Source organism: Rhamphochromis sp. 'chilingali', assembly GCF_963969265.1.
Source record: "Rhamphochromis sp. 'chilingali' genome assembly, chromosome: 16".
Lineage (NCBI taxonomy): Eukaryota > Metazoa > Chordata > Actinopteri > Cichliformes > Cichlidae > Rhamphochromis > Rhamphochromis sp. 'chilingali'.
Window position 1 is genome coordinate 44,211 of NC_137943.1, and position 24,349 is coordinate 68,559.

General features: G+C 42.8%; 2 protein-coding genes across 2 annotated transcripts; one reads left to right on the top strand and one right to left on the bottom strand.

The window, feature by feature from the left end:
* Nucleotides 1–748: 748 nt before the first annotated feature.
* LOC308412414 (actin-related protein 2/3 complex subunit 5-A-like) lies at nt 749–8,970 on the top strand. Its single transcript, XM_080906748.1, has 4 exons — nt 749–1,019; nt 2,887–2,960; nt 8,020–8,196; nt 8,386–8,970. Exons 1-4 carry the CDS (start codon nt 881–883, stop codon nt 8,446–8,448), a joined length of 453 nt encoding a protein of 150 aa, XP_080762874.1. The 5' UTR covers nt 749–880; the 3' UTR covers nt 8,449–8,970.
* Nucleotides 8,971–12,158: 3,188 nt separating this feature from the next.
* rnf2 (ring finger protein 2) lies at nt 12,159–23,794 on the bottom strand. Its single transcript, XM_080906747.1, has 9 exons — nt 23,475–23,794; nt 19,496–19,592; nt 19,220–19,380; nt 16,427–16,509; nt 15,351–15,483; nt 15,171–15,270; nt 13,184–13,356; nt 12,882–13,071; nt 12,159–12,307 (listed from the first exon to the last, which is right to left on the bottom strand). The coding sequence occupies exons 2-9, from the start codon at nt 19,580–19,582 to the stop codon at nt 12,206–12,208; spliced, it is 1,029 nt and encodes a 342-aa protein (XP_080762873.1). The 5' UTR covers nt 19,583–19,592; nt 23,475–23,794; the 3' UTR covers nt 12,159–12,205.
* Between the last annotated feature and the right edge of the window lie 555 nt (nt 23,795–24,349).

The window sequence follows — 24,349 nt, forward strand, 5'->3', positions numbered from 1 at the left end:
ATATCCATTAATGAAGGATAATTCCTTTGTCCACGGGAAGGTTTTTTACTTTGTGTAGTGGCAATTCCTTTACTTTTGTATGATCAAACGTCCCACAACTTAAAGTCCACAAGCCACTGCTGCACTGAGGTAATATTTCGTACGCAGGCAAAAGAAGTCCATTGTCCAAACCTTTTAGTTGAGAGTTTTGGTTTTGGTTTATTTATCCATTTGGCAAGCAATAACAAGATCCTTCCTACTGCTTCTCCTGCTCTGGTAAAAAACCATAGGCCCACCCCAATGCATGCTGGTCCTATACCAGTCTCTTTATTTATAGAAACAAAATGGCCCTACAGCTCTTACTGACTAATTTAACAAAATAACAACAAACAAAACAAATCATTTAAAACAAAATATTAACCGACAAATAAACCCCAAAATATAAGTAAACTAACAACAAACTTTAACTAATTTCAAAAATAAGAACAAAAACAAAAATAAAGAACAAATAGCTCCAACAAATACATTTCAGAAATACCTTTTGGACTTTCATGAAATGAATCATAGTCATCAAATTAAAACAAAAAGAATTCACTTGACATGTAATATAGATTGCATAAAAAATGAGTTTGCTCACGATGTTCTCGTTTCTTCATATGAGTTTGTATTGCAAATATTAAAAAATGTTCTGTAAACTCCGTACCAGTTGGAGGCAGCACTGCGCCAGTTTGGGGTTTTTTGTTTGGCCCGAACATGAGGAAGAAGTAGAAAGAAAGTGAGGAAGTGAGGAGGTGAGGAAGTGGACCTGCGGGGCTGCGAAGTGGACAGCAGAGTTTCGTGGCGTGTGCTGTCCTTAGAGCTTTGTCTTTTCCTTTAGCCGATCTTTGTTGTCGTGTACAGGATGTCTAAGAACACGGTGTCCGACCGCTTCAGGAAAGTAGATGTCGATGAATACGACGAGAACAAGTTCGTGGACGAGGAAGAGGGAGGAGAGAATCAGGGCGGTCCGGACGAGGCCGAAGTGGACTCTCTGCTCAGACAATATCCTTTAAGTTGGCGGCTGTTCTGCTGACGGCACGGCGAACAGTGATGCGTGTATGTGGACAGCTCCGCTGTTTGAAGGGCGGAGTATCGGTCCAGTATCGGTGCTTCTCGGTACCCGTTTTTATATGGTTAAAATAATGTTCCGGGTATTTACAGTGACATAAAGTTGACGTTTCTGTGACATCCTGTGTGCAGTTTGTTTCATAGGAGCCTGTGAAACCTGACTTCCGGGTGTCAGTCACAGGAGGGTGTGGTTCTCTGTGACTTTTTTCTTTTTAAGGAAATGTTTCAGCCCCATTCTTTGTCCGTGTGTCGGACTGTGTGTATTATCAGAATTGTCATGTATTCACGCTAAAGAGCTGCTGTTCGACTGTGTTTCTTTCACCTGCAGCTTTCCGCGCCTTTAAAGGCCTCGATGAAACCAACAGCAGTGCTTTAAGGTGAGCTCGGCTGCATAGAGAGCAGGCTGAGGAGCTGTGCAGGAGGACTCGCTGCCTCTACTTTACCGCTGTCGTTTATGGAGCACCATAGAGTAGTCCTTTTACTCTGAATTAGGGCTGCCACACACGATTATTGTGAGAGTCGACCAATCAGATCATCATCCACTGGACGTGAAACGTACAGCTTATTGCACCAGCAGCATCTGCTCTGATATAACTATCATTAGCTTACAGCTTGAAGTGTTTCAGGTATGTGCTAACTAAAAATAAAGACAAGGTGATAGTTTAATTACACTTTTAATGAAATTTGCAGATTGTCTCAGTGGAAACTCAGCCGTCTGCTACTTCATATCTAAAATATAACAGCACACTGGAGTAAACTCTCTATCATCTCACACTTCTTTTTAATCAATTTTCTGCTTGACGTTTATTCAGCTGTGTGAAAACTGTAACTTTAATCTCAGCCAAACCGATTTACTGAGGAACAAACAAAACGCTGAAAAAAGCCAAACAATAACATTTTTAAGTTATCTAAGTGACTTTTATATCATGTTTAACCTGAGTAGCGAAAGACCGCGGGGGGTTTGAGAACGATGTGCCAGGAGTTGAACCTTGACCTCCCGGCCAGCACATCTCCGAAAACATCGGAGCACTTTTGTAAATATGTGATGTCTTGATAAATCGACCAGATATTTGAGGTTTACACAGCTGCATTCTCGCCTGAAAATATCTGAAAACTTTATTTTGTGACCCAGAAAGAGTAATATTAAAACTAAGTAGCTGCCGCCATCGTTGGAAACTGTAATTGGCTGGGCCGCGCTATGAATTCTGGGATAGGTTGGGTCATGAAGGATACACCCGACCCATCCTTCAAATCTGGGGAAATTAAGGACGCATTTGGAGAAGTCTTCGAGTTTGGACAGCCTTTGTCCCGTCGCTGTAACAAATGCAGCCTCTGAATTTGGACACAGCTACGATACCGGAGACTAATTTTTCCTCGGGGTTTAACGGCAGCTGGCATCCTTGTAGATGCAGTGCTGCCATCCTCTGTTTCAGTCCGTTATTACACTCTTAAATCCTGCTACTTATTCCTGCGTCTTTCAGGATCTTGCAAAGCTTCAAACGACACGTCGACTATTAAATTAGTCGTCAATGATTTTGATAGTCGACGAATCGTGGCAGCCCTACTCTGACTCTTGACTTTGTGTGCCTAGTTGTAAAATTTAGTCACAGAAGTCTTTTTTTTTTTTTTTTTAATGTTATTTGTAATGAAACCTGCTGTTTGCTTTAGAAACAGTTTACTCCTTGTTTTGTAGTTGCACTTTATAGTGTCTATAGTGTATACTATATGTGTATTCATTTAAAACAGGAAGCACAGGTCGTGTATCTCCATCTCTGTGTTGTCCTTGACTGATATTTTGTAAGGGGAATCTGAATGGAGCTCTCAGTGCTGTCCTAAAGAATCCTCCAATCAACACCAAGAACCAGAATGCCAAGGTATCCGTGTTTTTATTCAACCTGACTCTCTACATTTATTTTCAATTCACTTCAGTTTCATTTATACACTACCAAATCACAACAACAGCCTCCTCACGATGCTTTATATCGTAAGGTAAAGAATCAAGACAACAATAAAGAGAGCAAGCACTTGGTGACAGTGGGAATAAAAAAACTCCCTTTTAAAGGAAGAAGCCTCCATCAGAACCAGGCTCAGGGAGGGCCAGCCAGGATGATCTGATATCGTCGTGTTGGTGTTGTTCCCAGATCATCATGAAATTGTTGTTCCAGGTTCAACATTGCAAGTGACCAGTCACATTGTTGTGACGTTATTCTTTTGCGCGCCAAGCCATTCGTGCATTTATGAAATTCCAATGTTGCAAGGACAATATCAATTCAGCTTAGCGTTTATTAAAGGGTTAGGGTCCGTTGATCGGCGGACAGAGGCGGTTTCTCGCAGCTTAAGTACAGTTTTTTTGTTTTACGGCGGTTTTTCCCGAAGTCGCAAAAGTATGACGTCACAACATTCTGATTGGTCACTTGCAATGTTGATCCTGGAACAACATTTACTATGTTGATCTGGGAACAACACCAACACGACGATATCAGATCGCGCGGGCCAGCCGACAGCTGCGATACTCCACAGTGGCATTTAACTTCTCTGAATGTGGTTCTTTATGTTTTCCTAAGAGATTTAAATGAAACATAATCCAAGAGTAACGCTTCAGTTTTAATTAAAAGGTTTTCATAGAAAAGCTCCATTAACTGCTTAGGAGTTACAGCCTGTCTCAGCTGCCATGGGGCAAGAGATGGGGCACAGCCCGGACAGGCTGTCAGTCAGGGCTAACACAGGGAGACAGACAGCCATTCACTTTCACACCTATAGTCAGTTTAGCGTCACCAGTTAGTCTTTGGACTATGGGAGGAAGCCAGAGGTAGCCCACACTGACATGGGGAGAGCATGTAAACTCAAAGTAGAAAGGCTCTGGCCAAATGGTCGATTCAAACCCAGGACCTGGGATTGAATTGACCTTCTTGCTGTGAAGCAAAAGTCCTAACCACTGTACCCCCATGCTGCTTATATACATATACCCCCACTAATATTTGGTTAACATATTTTGGTTGCACCTTGACAACATGCTTTTGGTAGCCATCAATAAGCTTCTGGCATAATTCTGGACTGATTGGAAACTCTTCTTGGCAGAATTGGTTTAATTTGGTTAGTTTCCTTGCATCGACCTGACTTAAGTATATATACTTAACAGACCATCAGAGCATTATATACACCTGCTATTTAATAATATTTCTTATCTAAATAATTTGACTTAACAAAACTTTATGATGAACAAAATATTTTAACCTCACACATAATACTAGCCAGGCCCTTGTAGTCAGTGTGACCAAAGGTAGCATAGCTACCATTAGCTCTTCCCCAGCAGGTTGTCCCTAGCAGCCGGAAAAACAGGATGGTTGGTTGATGGTGAGGAGCAAGCGTAGTCTCTCTATCAATCAGCTATGTACCACAGGCCCTCAACTGTTATTTAAAAAGCCATCACTTGACCCAGCTGTCTTAGCTAGTTATAGGATCATCTCAAACCTCTTTTTATTGCAATTTTTTTCAAAAACACAGAAAAAGCACAGAAACAGCTTTAGTGAAGGTTACAAATGATCTTATGGCCTCTGACAGTGGACTCATCTCTGTGCTTGTCCTGCTAGACCTCAGTGCAGCGTTCGATACTGTCGACCATAATATCCTATTAGAGCGATTAGAACATGCTGTAGGTATTACAGGTACTGCACTGCAGTGGTTTCTATCATATCTATCTAATAGGCTCCAGTTTGTGCATGTAAATGGAGAGTCCTCTTCACACACTGAGGTTAATTATGGAGTTCCACAGGGTTCAGTGCTAGGACCAATTCTGTTTACATTATACATGCTTCCCTTAGGCAGCATCATTAGAAGACATAAATGATACCCAGCTTTATCTATCCATGAAGACAGATAAGACGGGTAACATGAAATATGGTATCTAAGCAGATTCTTACTCTGGATGGCATTACCTTGGCCTCCAGTAACACTGTGAGGAACCTTGGAGTCATTTTTGACCAGGACATGTCCTTCAATGCACATATTAAACAATCGAAATACTTTACGTGGGTTACAGTTGCTCCAAGACAGTAACAGTAATAGACTAAACTAATTACATGATACAATATGTTACAAAGTTTAGAAATATAAGAAATAGCTCTAATATATACAAATAGCTCAATTATAAATATCAAGAATATATGAGGGACATTTAACCTGTGAACTTTGTCACTTGTGCAACAGTGTGTAGCTATTGCAGTCTGTACTGTGCATTAGATGGAGGAGTTGTACAGGGAGATGGCCACAGGCAGAAATGATTTCCTGTGTTGTTCAGTGGTGCATTGTGGGTAATCTTAGTCTCTCACTGAGCGTGCTCCTGTGACTAGCCAGCACATCATGGAGTGAGTGGGAGGTATAATCCAGCATTGTCTTCATCTTGGATGATAGCTGCCTCTCAGGTACCACCTTAAGGGAGTCAACCCTAAACCTGCTGCCCCAGCATGCAACACCATAGAGGATAGCACTGGCCACAACAGACTCATAGAAAATCCTGAGCATTGTCTGACCAATGTTGAAGGACCTTAGAGACGACTCTGGCCCTTCCTGTAGAGTACAGTGGTGTTTTTAACCCAGTCCAGTTTATTATCTATGTGTACTCCGAGGTATTTATAGTCCACATGGATTGAAACAGGTGTCACAGGTTTCCTGGTCCTCCTAAAGTCCACAATCAGTTCTTTGGTCTTTGCCACACTAAGCTGCAGATGATTCTGCTCACATCACAGCCCTCTGGCTACTCTGACTCATCATCCCTGCTGATGCATCCAACCACCGCAGAGTCATCAGGAAACTTCTGAAGATGGAGGTCTCTGTGCAGTGGCTGAAGTGTGTGGTGTACAGGGTGAGGAGGAAGGGGGAAGGACGGTCCCCTGTGGTGTTCCTGTGTTGCTGATCACCTTGTCAGACACACACATATTGTGGTCTTCCTGTCAGGTAATCAACAATCCAGGACACCAGAGAAGCATCCACCTGCATCGCTGTAAGCTTATCACCCAAGAGGGTCGGCCTGATGGTGTTGAAAGCACTGGAAAAGTCAAAAACATGACCCTCACAATGCTCGCCAACGTGTCTAGATGGGTGCAGACGCGATTGAGCAGATAGATGATGACATCCTCAGCTCCGAGAAGGGGCTGGTAAGCAAACTGAAGAGGATCCCTGACGTGGTCTGAGTATGGGTCGGAGCTGGTCCAGGATGAGTCTTTCCAGGGTCTTCATGACGTGGGATGTCAGGCCTGTAGTCCTGGGGTCCTCTTCTTGTCTCTGTCTTAGAGATAGGCTCAGAGTAGAGCTGCTACCCCTCCACATTGAAATTAAAGGTTTCCTCTTTGATAAAGCATGCAGTTGGGGCTGGATCAAATGAACCTAAATCCTCCCTTGGTTACCCTGCAGTAGGTTTCGGCTTCCCGTGATGCACTGAGTGTTGACTGTGCACTGACTATATGTTTATACATCACTCTGCATATGAGATATTATTCATCTCTGGTAGGGCTGGGTATCGTCACTGATTTCTAGAATCGATTCGATTCCGATTCACAAGGTCCTGAATCGATTTGATCTTCGATTCGATTTGAATCTGGGAAATTTTGACAGTCAGAAATAATATAATTCAGATCAGTACATTTACATATTTTTGTATCTATAAAAAGGAAGCTGACACTTTCCAGACTTTATCAAAGGTGTGAGCATCACAGCAGAGGCCTTTGTGTCAAAGTCGCTGAAGATAAAACACAGAAAAACATGAAGGAGATTTTCCTGTTCTGGGATTTTATAAAAATATTCTGCAGTACATCAAAAATGAAAGAAAACCATTAATCAGCATATGAACGTTACCTCTGAAGTTACAGCGGTTTTATTAGAGACACGGCTAACAGGCATTTTGTATAATTTTAAAAAGTTTACATTTGTTCAGAAGCCTGTTGAACAGCAGAAATTAGGTTTTCTTTTCAGAAGTAAGTAAAAACAACATCGGCCGACAGCCTGTAAACAACGGTAGACTTGTGCGTAACAAGCAAGCGAATAATGCAGAAAACAGATTTTTAGACGGGAAACTGTTGTTGAAGTACAGAGAGAGAGGGAGAGAGAGAGAGCTGTGCATGAAGTGTGATTTTATCCTGGTGGAAGCAAAACAGCAAAAGTCAGAGTGAATTCATGACGATGTTTATGTGAAGCGTAGTTTGGATCTGCTTTTGCTGCTGGTTCGGTCAATGTTGTTTGGAGAGAGATCAAACTAACAGCTTCAGAATCGGCGCAAAAAGGGCGTGAACACAAAGCTCGACCTGCCGAAACATCAGAATCAGCGAGCTGTCGGCTTTCAGCCCCGACTGTGAGAAAGGCGACATCTCACCGATTCTGCTCCACGCTTTGTGTTTACGTCTTTGTGCAGAAGCCGTGTTCCTGCTCTCATTCACTGTCTTAGCTGTTTGGTGGTTGTCAAAATTTTGTGACGTTTCACCAGAGATTCTGGAATTTTGGGCAAAATACATTTATATTAAAAAATTGATTCAGGATTTTAATGAATCGATATCACGTTATCCAAGCCAGAATCGATTTTAATCGATGCATCGATGAATAAAACCCACCCCTAATCTCTGGCTCTTCTTCCACAGCGTTTCTTTTTTCTGTCTTCCTCCCCAGCCCTCCCTGAGTGGGATTCTGCTGGAGTCATCTTCCTGCTAAAAGGGAGTTTTTCATTCCCAGTCTCCTCACAGTGCTTGCTGTTTTCTTTGTATTATTGTAGGGTCTTTACCTTGCAATATAAAGTACCTTGAGACAACTGCTGTGAATTGTGGCTATATAAATAAAATTGAATTGAAATGATGTGGGAGCTCAGATGTCTTGATGGAAAGTGTTCATTTAGGTACCTGCTTTTTAATATGCAGTATCCTCCCCCTCTTTATGTGTGTTGGTGCATAGGAGCGAGCAGAGCAGCTGGTGGTCAAAGTGTTGAGCAGCTTCAAGAGCAGTGACATAGAGAAGGCTGTGGGCTCTCTGGACAAAGCAGGAGTGGATCTGCTCATGAAATACATCTACAGAGGCTTTGAGAAGCCCTCTGACAACAGTAGTGCTGTACTCCTGCAGTGGCATGAAAAGGTCAGTGCTTTCTGTTAATTAAGCTAATACAATCTTAGAGTGGAAATTGTGCTGAAATCGAAACCAGTTTCCATTAAGTGGTTAGTGCCATGTTCACAAAGCCAGAGCTTTGATCACAATCACAGACGATTCCCTCAAATCATAATGCAGAGAAAAGTTTATGGACGTTTCTTTTCTGTGCGTCCTCAGGCCCTGGCAGTGGGAGGAGTTGGCTCTATCGTGAGAGTCCTGACTGCGAGGAAGACGGTCTGATGGTCGCCGAACCTGCAGCGTCCAGTCACACGCCACAGCTGATTGTGTTTCTGAGCTTCTGTCTTTATATAGGACTTTTTTTCCAACTGCTCTTCTTTCTACTTTTTTTTCTACTTTCTGGATTTCACACACATTTCTAGGATTTCAAAGTGCTGGGTGTCAGTCAGGCGGCAAGGTGCTGGCACCTCACACAATCTGTTTGGCATCCCTGCAAAGAGACCTCTCACTCAGACGCAAAGCAGCTCCACAGCTCCTCCTTTAAACAGCTCCCCGGCTGCTCTGCTGGCTCTCGCACCATTCGCGCTGTCTTCTCTGCATCTTTCCCCTTTTCCTCTGGTAGAGTCGGACTCATCCAGAGGAAACATTCCTGTTTACCCTCAACTTTCTCAAGATGTTTGTCCACTTTTTTTTTTTTCTGCTCATGCCAAAACTGGGTTTGGTTCAGCCTGATTCGTGGCTGTTCTTCTTACGTTGATTCTTTGTATATTTGAAACAACAAAAGAATAAAGAGCCGAAGCTGAACACTTGTCTTTTCTGCTTCTGTTGAATCCTTTTATACATATAAAACTACTGTAGTTGTTTTGCTCACACATTTGAAAATGAGTTTGTATTCTGCTTTTATCACAACAGCAGGATAGTTGTTAGTGATGGGACGAGCAGAGCCGTCGGAGCGTGTTGAGAAATCCGGACGGTCTTTGATGAACCGCCTTTTGAGGCTTTCTGCTTTATGGGCGAGTGATGTGAGTGACGACTTTGAGCCAGTAAAGTATTAGACACAATATGCCTGTAAATAATGATCGTGTTTACTATAATATTCATAAGTTTTATTTCAAGTTTAAGTGTTTGTTGTGCACCAGGCTAGAGTAAAACACCATCTCATCTATGGGTGTCATCCAGATGTGAGACTTTATAGGACTGTTTTACTGGTGCAGTCTGGCTTCCTCAGTGCAAGAAACCAGTGGAGTCTATGGAGAGCCACATGTGCCAAAACTAAATGCATCATTAAATGAAACATAAGCTAATTTTGTTTAACATTCTGGTATTTTGAGCGATGTTTCTAACAAATGACTATAATTATTGATATTTTTTATTTACAAAGTAGCAGAACAAATGATAGAATCAGCCAATGTTCAGGGGAAAAACTTTAATATGACAACTGAATCCAATTCATTAAAAATACCTTTGATGTGAAGTTGCACTGATGTATTCAGCTCTATGCCGAGGTCATGTAACACTGGACTCCACTGAACTGAAAGGATGTCAAACATGATTACAGAGCAGAAACAGCACCGTGTGCTCCATGTTGAACTCAGATTCAGCTTTATTGACCAAACAGAAGGATGCAGTATACAAGCTCCACACACTGCTGATCAGATGCACTCGTCCTAAACGAAACATGAGTAACGCTGTGACTCGTAGGGTTCTCTCTCATGGTGAGTGTATTTTGTGAAATGGGACCATTTTCTTTGCTAAAGTTGAAAGTCACGCTCCTCTGTGACTTTCAAAAGTCCAATGTTGATTTCTGCTCAAACTATTTTTATTCAGAATAATGTATAGGTCAGTAAAACGAAACGGTATCTGCTCAAGCACTGAGGTTAGTTGCAACAGCTAGTTTCTACTTTTCCTTCAGCTGCTACATTTTGCTTAACTACCTTTTTCTCTAGAACGGCAGAAATGAGTAAAGTGTCATCTACACTCTCCAGAACCCAAGTTATACTTACTGTGCAGAAAGATCGTTCTCTGGTTATCGACTCGAATGAAAGAATAGCAGCAAATCGTCACCTGAGACGAGCTGCATCCAAAGAAAGAATGTTTGCTGTTTTTTAGTTTCAAGGTTTAGGAAACAAATGAGTCGTTCTAAACTTTATAAACTTTGCTTCACCGACTTTTATCCATAATTTAGACGTTTCTCTAATAACATTTTGACTTGCAGTGAGCAGAGCACTTCCATTTATTTAAATTAACAGATTCTCCAACTCCTCTAATATAACCCATACTATACATTAATCAGAAACATGGCATTGTGCTATACCATTTGTTTAACAGCTGCAGGTTTTAAAGACAGACGGAAAACACGTTACAGGATATCAAACATGATATTTGTATGAAACCAAGTCATTTCCATGTTCTGTGTCTGAACACTTCCTTTTCCCACCATCAGTGAAAACAAGTTTATGACATGACACAGGCTGTACTGACAGTTTATTCCCTTCACATTCTCATCAACACATTTCAGTAATCACTCACAAGTAGTGTCCATGCAACCGAGCATGAGCTCACGCTAGCACAGCTCAAACTCTGCACATGTTTGTGGTTTGTTGAAATGTACCAACTGGCAACCAGTCTGAACACAAATTGACAAAGTCACAACATTTACGGTACACGTTTAGACTCGCACTCACTCAGGAATCACCCTTTCCGTGGAGTTTCTCTTCCAAACACTCAGGAACCTGACTGCTGGGTGGAAAATGAAACAAACTGTATCAAAGATTTCTCCAGGATGTGTCTGTGAGAGCAACGAGTTAACCTCCCTGTGATGGACAGCCACCCTCAGCAAACAGGATAAATACTGTAAAGGTCAAACTGTCCAAGCCTCCGATCACACATACTGTTACAAAAGACATTTATAAAAGGATGAGCGATAGAGAGCAGCCACAGATATTAGAAGACAGTTTGTTCCTACAGATCAGGGCAACTGAGATTCTCCAACTCAAATCAGGGTTCATAAACCAGCTGTACACGTCAACTTTGTGACCGTGACAAGACGACCAAATCTGTTGGTTTGTTTCCATTTTCACGTAAACTAACAGTCACACGTGGCAAGATTCTCTCCCGCTTATCAGGACTGCAGGGATGCTGGAGCGTATCCCAGCTACCACAGGGCGAGAGGCGGGGCACGCCCCGGACAGGCCTGTCTCAGGGCGAGCGACCATTCAAACCTGTGGGCCATTCACAATCACCAGTTACCCTAACCAACTGTGATGTTCTGGGAGTACTGGGAGAGAACCACACAAACAAAACACAGCAAGGCTGGACAGTGGAGTCGAACTCAGGACCTAACCACTGCACCACCGTGCCGCCATAATTATATATAGAAGAGTGTTCTAACAGAAACACATTTCAATGCAACACATATTCACATTGTGGCTTTTATTTACTTCCATGCATGTCAGATGCATCGTACATGGCCCACTAATGCATGGCAAACTGTTCACAGGCATTTTAACAAAGCGCATCATTCTGATATCCTGGAGGTCACTGGGAGTGATCGTGTGCTCCTACACTGTTTGGACAGAGCTGGTCCTGGTTTTTAAGGCCCTAAACCCAGCCACATGTCACCCATGTGATGCAGGGCGGTTTCCAAAGTCAAACAGACCCACGAGTCCCGGCCTAAAGGCCATCCAGATGAAGACAGTATACCATGTGCTTTTAACTTCACGCTATAGATGGACCCTGGATTTGTTTGGAGAGAATCCACAGTTACTGTCAGCAGCCCAGTCTGTCGGCTGCTGTTCTGATCTGCTACATCATACTAAGATAGAAACAACACGGATACAGATAATATAAAACAAGGGGTTTCTTCTATGTACAAGAGTCCTTTTGAGGGTTTTAGTCAACCCTGTCATCTCCTTCAGAAATACACTTCTGCTCTTGTTTCTGTGTGCCGCACAGGTATCCATGTCCATGCATTTGATTTTCCTCTGAGTGTGTGTGTGTGTGTGTGTGTGCGCACGTGTGTGTGTGTTTTCCTGGCCGTCTACTTGTGTTCTTTAGTAGGGGCAAAGTAGAGCTCCATGGGTTTGTTGACCTTCCAGTACTTTTCACTGACCAGTTCCAGGGAGAAGGAACCATTCAGCACCTGTGGACAGAGTTCAACACGTCATTTCCCAAACACACTGAATCACACAGTATTTTGAATGTAGCCATTGAATCTGTTGTTGTTACTGTGAACTGTGTTTGCACATAGAAAAGCTAAACCTGCTGTCTCACCTTTGTGCACATCCCTTTACAACATCGTACGTCTACATCAAATGTGCCAAGTGCCAGTGTTTTACATCATTTCCTCAAGGATTAAAAAAAGGGAATAAGTGGTTAGCGCCCCCTAGTGTGGTGCCTCGTTGACTACAGCCAACATGAATTCTTCCACTTTAAAAATAAAACCACAAAGCTAAACCTTGGTATACTAATAATAATGCTATACTATATAACTTGTTTTATTTTTGTGCCAGCCCCTAACACTGTAAGAAAAACATGGGTTGGAAAAATTAAAACTAATGGCCACCAGATTATCATACTGTGGGTGCAAAAAGTCTTCCGGTCTTACAGAAGTCTGTGGGACAACAGCCTTCAGTCCACGTCTGTGTGGATCACAGTGAAAAAGACAGGATAGCTATATGTTTAGTAAAGCTGAGTGTGTCTGTGTGGGTGCTCACAGTGAACTGGTTTCCAGCTGTAGGTATGTAGATGGTGTACTGTTTCTCTGAAGCTGCCTCCACATTAACAGGACTGGCTTCAGCGTTTCTCCTCAGCTCCTCCAGAGCCAGTCGCACAGCCAGGTATTTAGACAGGTGATCCACTGTGGCGTTACCGGATGTCTTTATGTAGCGAGGGACAAACTCCACACTGTGCAGACACAAAAGCACTCGTGTGAATATGTGCAGGAACTGGATTTTCAGAGCTAACGTAGGGTGTGTATTATATTGAAATGGATGTGTCAGCAGCAATGTCTGACTACCTGTTGTGACCGTCATCCTTCTCCATCAGGGTGGGGTGTGGCCTAAAGACCAGCTCTATTTCACTGGCACCACCATCAATCACCGAGTCCCCGCCCCCGTTCTCTGCAGCGTTATCCATGTCCAAACCGCTGTCGTCGCTTGTCTTGGTGCGCTTGATGCTCGGCCCGGCCTCCTACAGAACCACAGTTAAAGATGAAGAGAGATCACCCATCCTAAAAATCACTGTGGTCCTCACACTCGTGTGTTCGTCTCTTTTCCATTAGTACTCGGATCGACTCGCCACGCTTTTCAGGGTTTCCCATTAGATAACAGCTCCTGGTACCAGTAGGGATGGGTACCGGTATCCGGTGCCATTATGCCGGTGCCTTTTTTTCCCCTGAGATGTCATACACTTTGGATTCTAGCCAATCATTTTACGTTTCCGAGGATAGTAGGCGGGCCCAGGTACGTACGTTCTTTTGAGCAGAGCTACAGATTAAAAATGCCCAAAGCGAAGCGGTCAAAGTCTGGCTGTACTTCACAACAAAAGATGCAAACTCAGCAGCCTGCAACAAGTGCTTTAAGCTGATACTGTCAAAGGAGGTAACACCTCGAATGATGAAACACCTGGCGACGGGTTTTTTTTAAAGCCGAGAAATGCGCCATATTTGATAGCTTGCTGCGAGACCTCACACCGAGCGCATCTACTGCGGGTGTGGTGCCTGTTATCGGACCCGGAGTTAGCAACATCCCCCAAAAACCCCAATAGCCTCCGTAATGTCTTTGTGCCTGCGGGAGGTCGACGGGTATAGGGAAGCGCTGTATAAGGTTCCCGTTATTGATGTTTGGGTGGTTGACCGGGACGGATTTTCTCCTGTCACTTTCTCGTCATCCCTGACATGCTCTCCGTTGTTTTTTCCCTGCTAATTTTAGCATCACACGGCACAGCTTCTGTATCACGTGGTATAAGGCTCCGCCCTTGTCATTTGTTGAGCAGGAAGAGTGAGCGCTTGTTTTCATGCAGATTACGTCCCGGATCAAACTGCGGTACAATCGGCGTCTTTTTTTTTCTTTTTTTTAAAAAAATCGTTGTCATTTGGAAATGAGATCGCACATAAGTATGAATCGAGATCGCGATTTTCTAACGATTAATCGTGCAGCCCTATTATCTGCTGTAAAAAGCCAGGACAGGAAAATCTCTTCACGTTTTTCTGTGTTTGATCCTCAGTTACTTTGACACAAAGACATCTGCTGTGATGCTCTGATGAAGTCTCACAGTGTCAGCTTTGTTTTTATACACAGACATAAATGTAAGGAGATGTAAATGATCAGAATTATAATATTTCCGACTGAGTAAACACTGAATCAATGGGGACTTTGTGATTCGATGATAGAAGTCAGTGATGATACCCAGCCCTAGTCATGCTCTACATGAAAAATAAAGAAAAGGAAGACAAAGACGCCAATGCCTCTGTTCCAGTAGTACCTATTGGTAAATGGACTGATTCTTATAGAGCGCTCTTCTGCTCTCCCGGAGTACTCAAAGCGCTCTACACAACATGCCACATTCACCCAATCACACCCATTCTCACAAGCACTTTCTCTATATGCTTTCTAACTACATTCACACGCCGATTGATGCGTCGGAGAGCAACTTGGGGTTAGTATCTTGCCCAAGGATACATGACATGCAGACTGGAGGAGGCAGGGATCGAACCACCAACCTTCCGATCAGTAGGTGACCTGCTCTACCTCCTGAGTAACAGCCACCCCAAATCAACCTAATCCTAATCAACTACACTCGGCTTAGGTTGTTTTCCATTACAGCTGAGTCAATGTGGGTGAGGTTGTTACAGCAACACGGCCTGAAAGTTCTGCGTGTAGCTTGTACCAGGTAATAACACCTAATGGAAAATCCTAAAATCGAGTCCAGTTGAATCAAACAGGTACACGTGGAAAAGAGGCTTAAGCGGTACACAGAAAGCATCCATGTATACCACATCATACCTGGTTGCTGTGGACGGAAGCGTTGCTACAGTGGGAAGAGTCTCCATTATCCTCAGCTCCACTGCCGTTCTCCACTGTGTGTCTCTTACCACGCTGTAGTCTGACACAGAGGTAACTCGCATTCATTGAAATGGACTGAGTTTAATGTGAGTATTTGGAGCATTTGTACACGTCCTTTACCTGGTCATAGCCTGTATCTTCAGCCCTTCTTCTATGCTGTGGGATAAGGCTTGCTGGTTGTTGTGTTTGCTGATGCGGGCCAAAACTCTTTCCTGGTGGGCTTCGTACTCGTCACGGCTCGGGTAAATCTTACCTGAAAGTAGAAAAATGCCACAAAAGACTTCACGCACCATGTCCACACGTAAATAAACAGGAAATAACTATGTATAATATATACACACACATGTTTTCAGACTGTGTCTTACAGGTCTGAAAGTACACGTATATAACAATTTGTTTTTACATAATGATCCAATTACAATAAATTAATGAAGGCTCTGTTTAAAAAACATTTATTTTGTATTATGTTTCTCTACAGAAAACTTGAGTATGAACCAAATAGTGATTTTGGAGAATTGTTGATTGTAGTGATTTCATACTGTGCTGTAATCATCATCATCTGATTTTTAAAACTGAGAAAACTAAAGAAATGATTTTTGACCTTAGGATGTGCACATGACTCAGTGGGGATTGATGGGTGTACGACACAGCAGGTTAGCTCATATGAATACTCAGGCATCTATGTGGATACCTTTTTTTAAATGGAAAGGCTGTGTTGGGTTTTTCTGTGAGAAATTAGCTCGAAGACTACAAAGAGAACCAGTCTCTCCAGTAAAGATATGAAAAAGATTCATCAGGATCATAAAACTGTTAATGATCCATCCCATATCTTTTCTGCAGTACGAGCCGTTACTCTCAGGGAGACGGTACAGAGCAAAGAAAACAAAGCAGCAGAAAGTCTCGTTCCTCCCTACATCTGTTGCACTTTTAAATAAGCACTTGGCACTATTTAAACCTCTGGAGCAACATCGCTGTGTAACTGAACACTTGCTGGCGTCGTGTCACAGGAAACAAAGGTGTATTGATGAATCTATTCACTTATTTATGGATTGATCTTTGTTGCTGCTTTCATTATTCAAATGCTGCCATGTTTCTTCTTCCACAGTAATGTGAAAATGACACAAAATGTTCTTCCTGCAGGCATAAGAAACCATCAACATGTGGATGTAAAGCACAACTTTCCTGACATCACTTACTAATCAGAGCATCAAAATTGGGGTCTGGACGCAGCGATCTCTTGGACACCAGCTTCTTACGACAGGTAGGACACTCTTTATTACTGCGGAGACAGCAAACGGCATCAGTGCCACTTCCACATGAACAACAGGTAATCATGCACAACATCTCAGTTGTTTTCTAACGTCTGTATCGGTGTTATGAAAGCAAAACTCATGACCTGTGAAAGCCTGAACAACAACAGACGAAGTGACAGTATGTGAAAACAGCATATCAAAAACAAGGAAAATTCATACCACACTGAGGCTGTGCTAGCCCATCAGCATGAGACGATGCTCGGACTGTTACTGTGCATCTGCATGCCTAATGCCTATATCTGTAAGTGTGAGTGGAAGCAGGTGCTGTGACTGTAAGATGGTCACTCTCACACATCAACCTTCAGGTGAGAAGCTTTGGCTTTTTGAACCAGTCTCACTGCTGTATTATTACTATGCTAATATCCTGTGGGGTAGGTGCAATGTGTTTTATTAGCCATGTTTTAGTGCCATTAAAAGAGAGAGTGGATTTGGAAAGAGCAACTCATTGATAAAAAGTTAAAACTAATTTCCTGGGCTAAATTTGGCCGTTAACTCTGGCCTTTGAATAAAGCTCGCTTCAGCCAATACCAATCATGGAAGGCTACACAGGCTTCCCGACAGGCTGCACAGATGCTCCGTGACTTCACTGCCGCTAGTGCTGCACGATTTTGCATAAAATGAGAATCACGATTTTTTGGTTTAGAATTGAGATCATGATTCTCTCACGATTCTCTTTTCCAGTATAAATATTTATTGCACTTATTAACTGCACACCAACTTCGTAACAGTTGAGACTGAACATAAAAACAATAAATAAACATAAAAACAACAAAATGTTGTACTGCTTGAAATTCCGTCTCCACCGTTGCTCGACGCTGCGTGTACAGAGCAGGTAGTGCAACAATAGAAAAATAGTTGCGGGACGGCACTGTGTAGCGTTTGTCTAGGGTGTTGATCATTTTCCTAAATCCCTCGTTTTGCACAGTGTTGATGGAGCCATATCTTTGGTCAGGTGATAAGTGATAGCCTCCGTAATGTCTTTGTGCCTGCGGGAGTTCGACGGGTATAGGGAAGCGCTGTATAAGGTTCCCGTTATTGGTGTTTGGGTGGTTGACCGGGACGGATTTTCTCCTGTCACTTTCTCGTCATCCCTGACGTGCTCTCCGTTGTTTTTTCCCTGCTAATTTGGAAATGAGATCGCACACAAGTATGAATCGAGATCGCGATTTTCTAACGATTAATCGTGCAGCCCTAACTGCCGCCCTCTCTGTCCAGCTGTGACGGTCATATTACTCAGGTGTAGGGCTGGGCCATATTATACCGTTCACGGTAATACCGGTATAATGTTAGGCAACGATAGGAAAATGAAATATCGCGATAGAATATGAGTGAAACGCGCATGCGCAGTGCCTTTGTTTTCATACGCACATGGCCGATTGTTGAGTGAAACAGATGAACCAGAATTGGTTTGTACAAATGGTGCAACTTCCGTGATGTGGAACTGGTTTGGTGTTTGTCCGTCAGATACACGACAAAGCACATTTTTTTGCAGAACATGCAAGCGGCCGTCGTATTTGTCGGACTAAGATGCTCTTAAATCTGGGAGTAATCTGGGTCCTAAACTCTGTATACTTCAGGTCAAACAACACTGCAGCATCACTTAGAGTTAAAAACTGTCTAAATTCTTTCATCTTTAATAAAACGATCAGCATTGCTGCTTTACCAGGTGTAACTATAAAGTTTAACTTCCAGGCATCCATGAAAACAAAAGTTATTACATTTAACGGAGTTAGAAGTTAGCAGGAAGCTAGCGGAAGTTAGCTCGCTAGTTTCGCTAGTTACCTAAGCATGATATTGCATGTTCTGACTGAGAGATTTCTGAAAAAAAATCAAACGTACAGCTCTGCTATCACTTCCAACATAAATGAAGACAGGAAACTAAACAGCAGTGACGTTTGTAGGGTTACTGAAGTTGGGCTAGCTGGTATATAATGATGTGCTACGTGATCGCTAGCGACACAGCTATGTTAGCATAACATAAACAGTGAAGCTGGAGGACGAACACTAACACGTGAAGGTTCCTCATGGTTAGAGACAAATGCAATCGCATGGCAGGATGCTGTAAACGGACCAAACTTCAGTCAGGAGAACAACTGAGATAATCCATCCACAATACGAGGTTAGTCATTAATATACTGCAACAACATGGGAATAGAGCAGCTGCCAGAGAATTCAACATTAATGAATCAATGGTACAGAAGTGGAGGAAGCAAGAAGAATGAGTTTAATAAAGTTTGATTTATCTGACTGCTTTGTTTCGCTTAATGTGCCTTATAATCCCGTGCACCTTATGGTCCGAAAAATACGTACTGCACACTGCAGTTTAATGTTGCAAAGCACCTCTTTTTAACTTCAGTGGATATTATACATGGTTATGCTCAGGATATGTCAGCCCATTTCTACTGGAAATGCCTTTGGGTTAAACTTTCAGCAAGGAATTTGCATTTGCACTGTTACATTTTTATAAAGCTTTAATGTACATAAAAACCAGCTTCTTGTTTAAGTGAAAATAAATGGAAGGTTGTCTTTTTGTGCTAGTAATGTTGTGGAGTTGTATTTTGTCTCGCATCAATTATATCGTCAGTTATATCGTTATCGCAAATTTTCAAATATATATCGTGATAAATATTTTTGGCCATATCGCCCTGCTCTACTCAGGTGTTCCCGTGCACTCACCCAGATCTCAAAGCTGTGATGATGCAATCAGCACAGAAGCGATGCAAACATTCTTTGGTAGTCATCGTGTTCTTCAGCATGTCCAGACAGATAGGACACATAAGTTCACTGTGCAAGGACCTGGGTGACACCGCTATTTCCAGGCCATCTGTGATAGCCTCCTGTGGCAGAAGCAAACACACAGACTGAGGTTAGCACCAAGACGAACCAGGCCTAACAATCACAAACACAGCCGTGCCACAGGCTGACTGATGATGAGGTGGTGTTAGTGATTACCTGTGGAGTCCTCTGTAGCTCGTACAGACTCAGCTCCCAAGTCTTGCTGAGGGGTTGGACCCCATTGGTCTGAACTGTTTGAGTCATCACTGAAACTCTGAAAAACAGAAAGGAAAAATGGAGACTCTTCTGCAAATCAATGATAACGAGTTATTCACTCCAAATTAATGGTAAGCACAGCACACTTTCTATTGTCACACATAAACATGTAACCTGTAATGTCAATGAGTAAAATAAAAGTTCAGCAATGAACCAAAAATCCAAAAAGGAGAACAACCAGAAAGAAAGACAAAAAACTGGTGGACAGGGAGTCGGGTTGGTGGGGGGTGTGGGGGGTTGGGCGGAAAGGGAATGGGACTGGAAGTCAGCCAATCAGAGAGCAGAAGACCAAAAGGTCTCACTGCCCGCTGACCTCTGTTCACCGTGCTGGATTCACAGCGCACAGGAAGCCACGATTTGTTTCCTTCAAAGCTTGCTTTAGCACATCAGCGCTGCGATTAATGCAGAAGTCAACACGGACGCACAAACCCTTCATTCCTCATGAGCAGCAGCAAAACTTTTTACCATAAACGCACTGACATTAGTGTTAGCGCTGGCATCTGACACAGTCCAGCTTCTCACCCAGTTTGTCCGACTGGATGAAACACAGCACTGTCAGAGACATCACACTGATCCACGGTCTTACTCTGTACTTTTTTTCTATTATAGTTATTTACTTATACCTTTCATAGTAAATTAAGCTGCCAGTAAGTTTATATAGAATTAGAAAACAATGTGTTTACAGTGTCTATTTTATAAAATCCCCATCTAAGCTCAGAACAGAATAGGAATATCCTTTATTGTGCCTCATTGGGAATATTCAGGTGTCGCTGACAGGCAGACATGCAGATTAAAATATTGTTTTAAACTTGTGGGTGCTGACTTCTCTCAGACTTTAATTCAGGACTCTTGGAGGGACTCGTCTCTCTCGCGCTCTCTTTATAGTCTCCATTCATGGAAAGGACTAAGAGGTTTTTATACTTTGCAGACTGAAGCAGCTAAAGTCACTGCACCAGTAAAATGCATTTCTTGGATAGCAGTTGGAAACATCGCCTTCAACAGTATTTCATTGTCATGTTATCATTTTAACAAATGTAACTCTTTAGATGTAATAGGGTTGTTAGGAAGCTTTATGGTCTTGTTTTATTTAGACGTAGGGCTGGGCGATATGGCCTAAAATCCATATCGCGGTATAATTTGAAGCATGTACGGTAACAATATATCTCACGATATATTCTTTTCTTCTGTATACTGTATATTCCGCACTATAAGGCGCACTTAAAATCCTTTAATTTTTTAAAAATCGACAGTGTGCCTTATAATCCGGTGCACCTTATGTATGAATTCTGGTTGTGCTTACTGACCTCGAACCGATTTTATGTGCTACAGAAATCTGTCAAAATGTTTTAGTACGACTTTGGTTGCTACGAAGCCGCACCGCTTGATGGATTGTCGGAGTATTACGGCTGCCGTAGTCAGGAGCCTCGCGGAGTAATCTGGGTCCAAAACTCCGTCCTTTTCAGGTCCCAAAGTCAAACAAACACTGCGGCATCACTGAGAGTTACAAACTGTCTAAATTCTTTCATCTGTAATAAAATTATCAGCGTTGCTGCTTTACCAGGTGTAACAATTAAGTTTAACATCCAGGAAAACACAATTTATTAAATTCAACGGAGTTAGAAGTTAGCAGGAAGTTAGCTCGCTAGCTGAGAAAATTAAAACGTACAGCTCTGCTATCACTTCCAACATAAATGAGGACAGAAAACTAAACAGCAGCGACGTTTGTAGGGTTACTGAAGTTGTCGAAAACCTTAGACAAAAATAGCAGCTTAGAGATTGGTCTAAAATTGCCAAGAACTGACGGGTCCAAACCAGGTTTTTTTAGAAACGGCTGGACAACAGCTTGTTTAAACGAATGAGGAACAGTTCCATGGGATGGGAGCGGGATATGTGCTCTGATATTATCAATTTTTTCAGTAAAGAACTTTTGAAAATCCTCAGAAGTGTGTGAGGCAGTCAAAGATATCACTATGACTGTCGCCCGGCATAATTTCCACATGATATTGTTTGCAGCCGCTGCAACGCTTTCGACCAAAACAGGTGCAGCTTGATGACAACATCAACATGCGCTATCGCGGTAGAGCGGTATAGCCAAAATCTCAACTGTTGGCCAAATTCATATTGTTTCTACCGTATACCGTTTATACCGCCCACCCACATTTAGACGCTTCAGTGTGATCCTTAAAGGAAACCCATCTATGAAATGATTATGAGTGGGTACCATCATGACACCTCGGACACACAGAAGCCCTTGTATACTTCTCACTGGTATCCACACAGGTACTAATACCCCAGTAATCGGCTTGGCTCAACTCAACTCGGTTTTTAGGCTTTTCCATTGGGTGTTAGAACCTGTTACCAGATACTTTTTTAGTACTTATTTGGCCAAGCTATCTGAAATTGTGTCGTCAACAGACTGCCATCAATGGGCTGGTCAATAGAGTCGCTCGATGAGTCACGACTCCTTCGCGATAATCCAAGCCGAAAGTGGACAACAAGGGAAAAGGACACACAAAAAACAACACTGTGGTGTCTGACGAAAAGTCACACGCCAAACAGCAGGCATTTCACATTTCACGCAAACAAATGACATCACGGGGTCGCTATAACGACTCCACGCAGATTAGGTGGTACTCCACTGAAAAATGGAAAATAATTTCTAATTCTTAACTGAGCTGATGTGTTTGGTGCTCACGACACACAGGGTTGTGTAACCTGGGCATACGGATCACTCCTAATAACAGTTCGTCTATGTACAGATAATACAAGAAACCAGTGTTATTTGTGTTATATGGGGCTGTTCTGTTGTGGGTCTGAGAGGTTTGTCTAGTCAGAATGTTATACTGTATATATGTGTGTCTGTCTTACAGTGTACTCTCGTAATGTAAAGAATAGCTGCTGCAGATAATGGAGACCTTAATAAGTTTCAAGTTAGACTTCTGTGCCTCCCTGCTTGGCCTTATTTCTCTGTCTTGTCTGCTGCGTATCATTTGGGTGTTTGCAGCTTTGCTCCTTATTACCTGTTGGCCTCTGTCTTTGTTTTGGTTTTGCCCGAATAACAACATGGCAAAGACTACCCAAAATGCATTGCGATACCCAGCACTAAAGAGGTGAAAATGGGGGTGGTTCACATAAAACACAACGAGCGGTTTGAAAGGCAAGCTACACAATCTTTCCACATATGAAGAATAAAATATCAATAAACGCAGTACAATGGGACGTAAAACGGGGGCTGCGTTGACCAGTACATTACCATGACGTGTTTGTACCGCAATCATTAATCTGTGTCCATAAACAAAACCCTGTGTGCAGCACACATTCAAATTAGACACGGTCTCTACGGCTGTTAGCGTGTAAACGGGTTTTCTCAAACGCACAGGCAGCTGAGTCGACTCTGATATTAATTTTCCACCAAGTTATTAGTGTTAGCTTATCAACTGTTGTTCACGGGCAGACCTCGAGCACAGATTTCAATGAACCCACGGTGCTCGGCTGCTAACCACGGGCTACCGAAGAGGCTAGCTGCTCCTCGCAGCGCTAACGCCAGAAAGGAGCTGAACACAGACCGTGACAAAGACCGCACGATCGTGGCGGACACTCATCTCGTTTCCATTTAAATAGCACACACAATTACACGACGAGTTATTCAATAAAATACTCGGGACGGAGTCACGAATGTAATTTGTGGCTGTGACAGAGGGGAAAACAACAACAGACAAGAGCCGAGCACCGCTGTCCTGAGCTGAGCTGTGCGGCTGTCCAGCCTCCAGAAAACAGCGTGAAACAACCACAAACTGACGCCTGGAGCTTTTTAACCACAACTTCCCACACAGGAGCGAAGCAGGGATCCCAGCTGGGAACATCATTTTTCCATACTTACATTTTCAGTTGTAAGAGACGATCCAGCCAGCGCGTTTAGGCGAAGGCAATATGGCGGACACACAAGAAGCAACGTAACCTGGGAAACCGAGTCCTGTGCTGGAAGCCTGATCAGGTGACATCTGTATACGTCAATGACTGTAGAAGTCACTGCTACACACCCATCACCCAAACTCCCATCAAAATCAATAAAAACACTTTAACGGAAGCCAGCTTCACCTAATTATGGCCCATTGTCTTATTATATGGAAAAATGTGTGTCATGAGCCTCCAGCTCGCACTGGAACGGTTCGCAGCCGAGTGTGAAGCAGCGGGAATGAGGATCAGCACCTCCAAATCTGAGGCCATGGTTCTCAGCCGGAAAAGGGTGGAGTGCCCACTCCGGGTCGGGGATGAGTTCCTGCCCCAAGTGGAGGAGTTCAAGTATCTCGGGGTCTTGTTCGCGAGTGATGGGAGAATAAATAAATAGTTTCTGATATATGATATAGTTAATCATGATTATGAAAAACCCACCTCATAAATATAAAATCTTGAATAACAAGTGTTGTTGTTTTTTTTTTATTGGACTGGTGGATGGTGCAGTGGTAAATGGACTGGTTCTAATATAGTTATTCTGAACTTTACACCACCAACCTCAGTGACTTTTTCTGTGCCTGAGCGGATTCTGTCGAACATTCACACACATTCACACTTTCATGAATGCGCTGGGAGCAGCTCTAGGTTTGCGTATCTTGCCCACGTACACTTTGGCATGCAAGCTGGGAAACAGAGCTGCTGTGTGAGAAGGAACCTGTGACGCTTGTGTGCAGCCATTATCCAGACACCTTCCAGTGCAAACATAATAATATCGAAGCCCTGGCAGTTTTTTAAAAAAGT

What these genes read in the sequence shown, in the direction of transcription:
- LOC308412414 (XM_080906748.1), top strand. Translation starts at nt 881, where the DNA reads ATGTCTAAGAACACGGTGTCCGACCGCTTCAGGAAAGTAGATGTCGAT. An exon ending in CCAAGAACCAGAATGCCAAG is followed by an intron (nt 2,961 to 8,019) that starts GTATCCGTGTTT and finishes GTTGGTGCATAG; the next exon opens with GAGCGAGCAGAGCAGCTGGT. An exon ending in TCCTGCAGTGGCATGAAAAG is followed by an intron (nt 8,197 to 8,385) that starts GTCAGTGCTTTC and finishes GTGCGTCCTCAG; the next exon opens with GCCCTGGCAGTGGGAGGAGT.
- rnf2 (XM_080906747.1), bottom strand. Translation starts at nt 19,582, where the DNA reads ATGACTCAAACAGTTCAGACCAATGGGGTCCAACCCCTCAGCAAGACT. An exon ending in CAATTTTGATGCTCTGATTA is followed by an intron (nt 15,484 to 16,426) that starts GTAAGTGATGTC and finishes TTCTACTTTCAG; the next exon opens with GTAAGATTTACCCGAGCCGT. An exon ending in AAGGATGACGGTCACAACAG is followed by an intron (nt 13,072 to 13,183) that starts GTAGTCAGACAT and finishes GTGTCTGCACAG; the next exon opens with TGTGGAGTTTGTCCCTCGCT.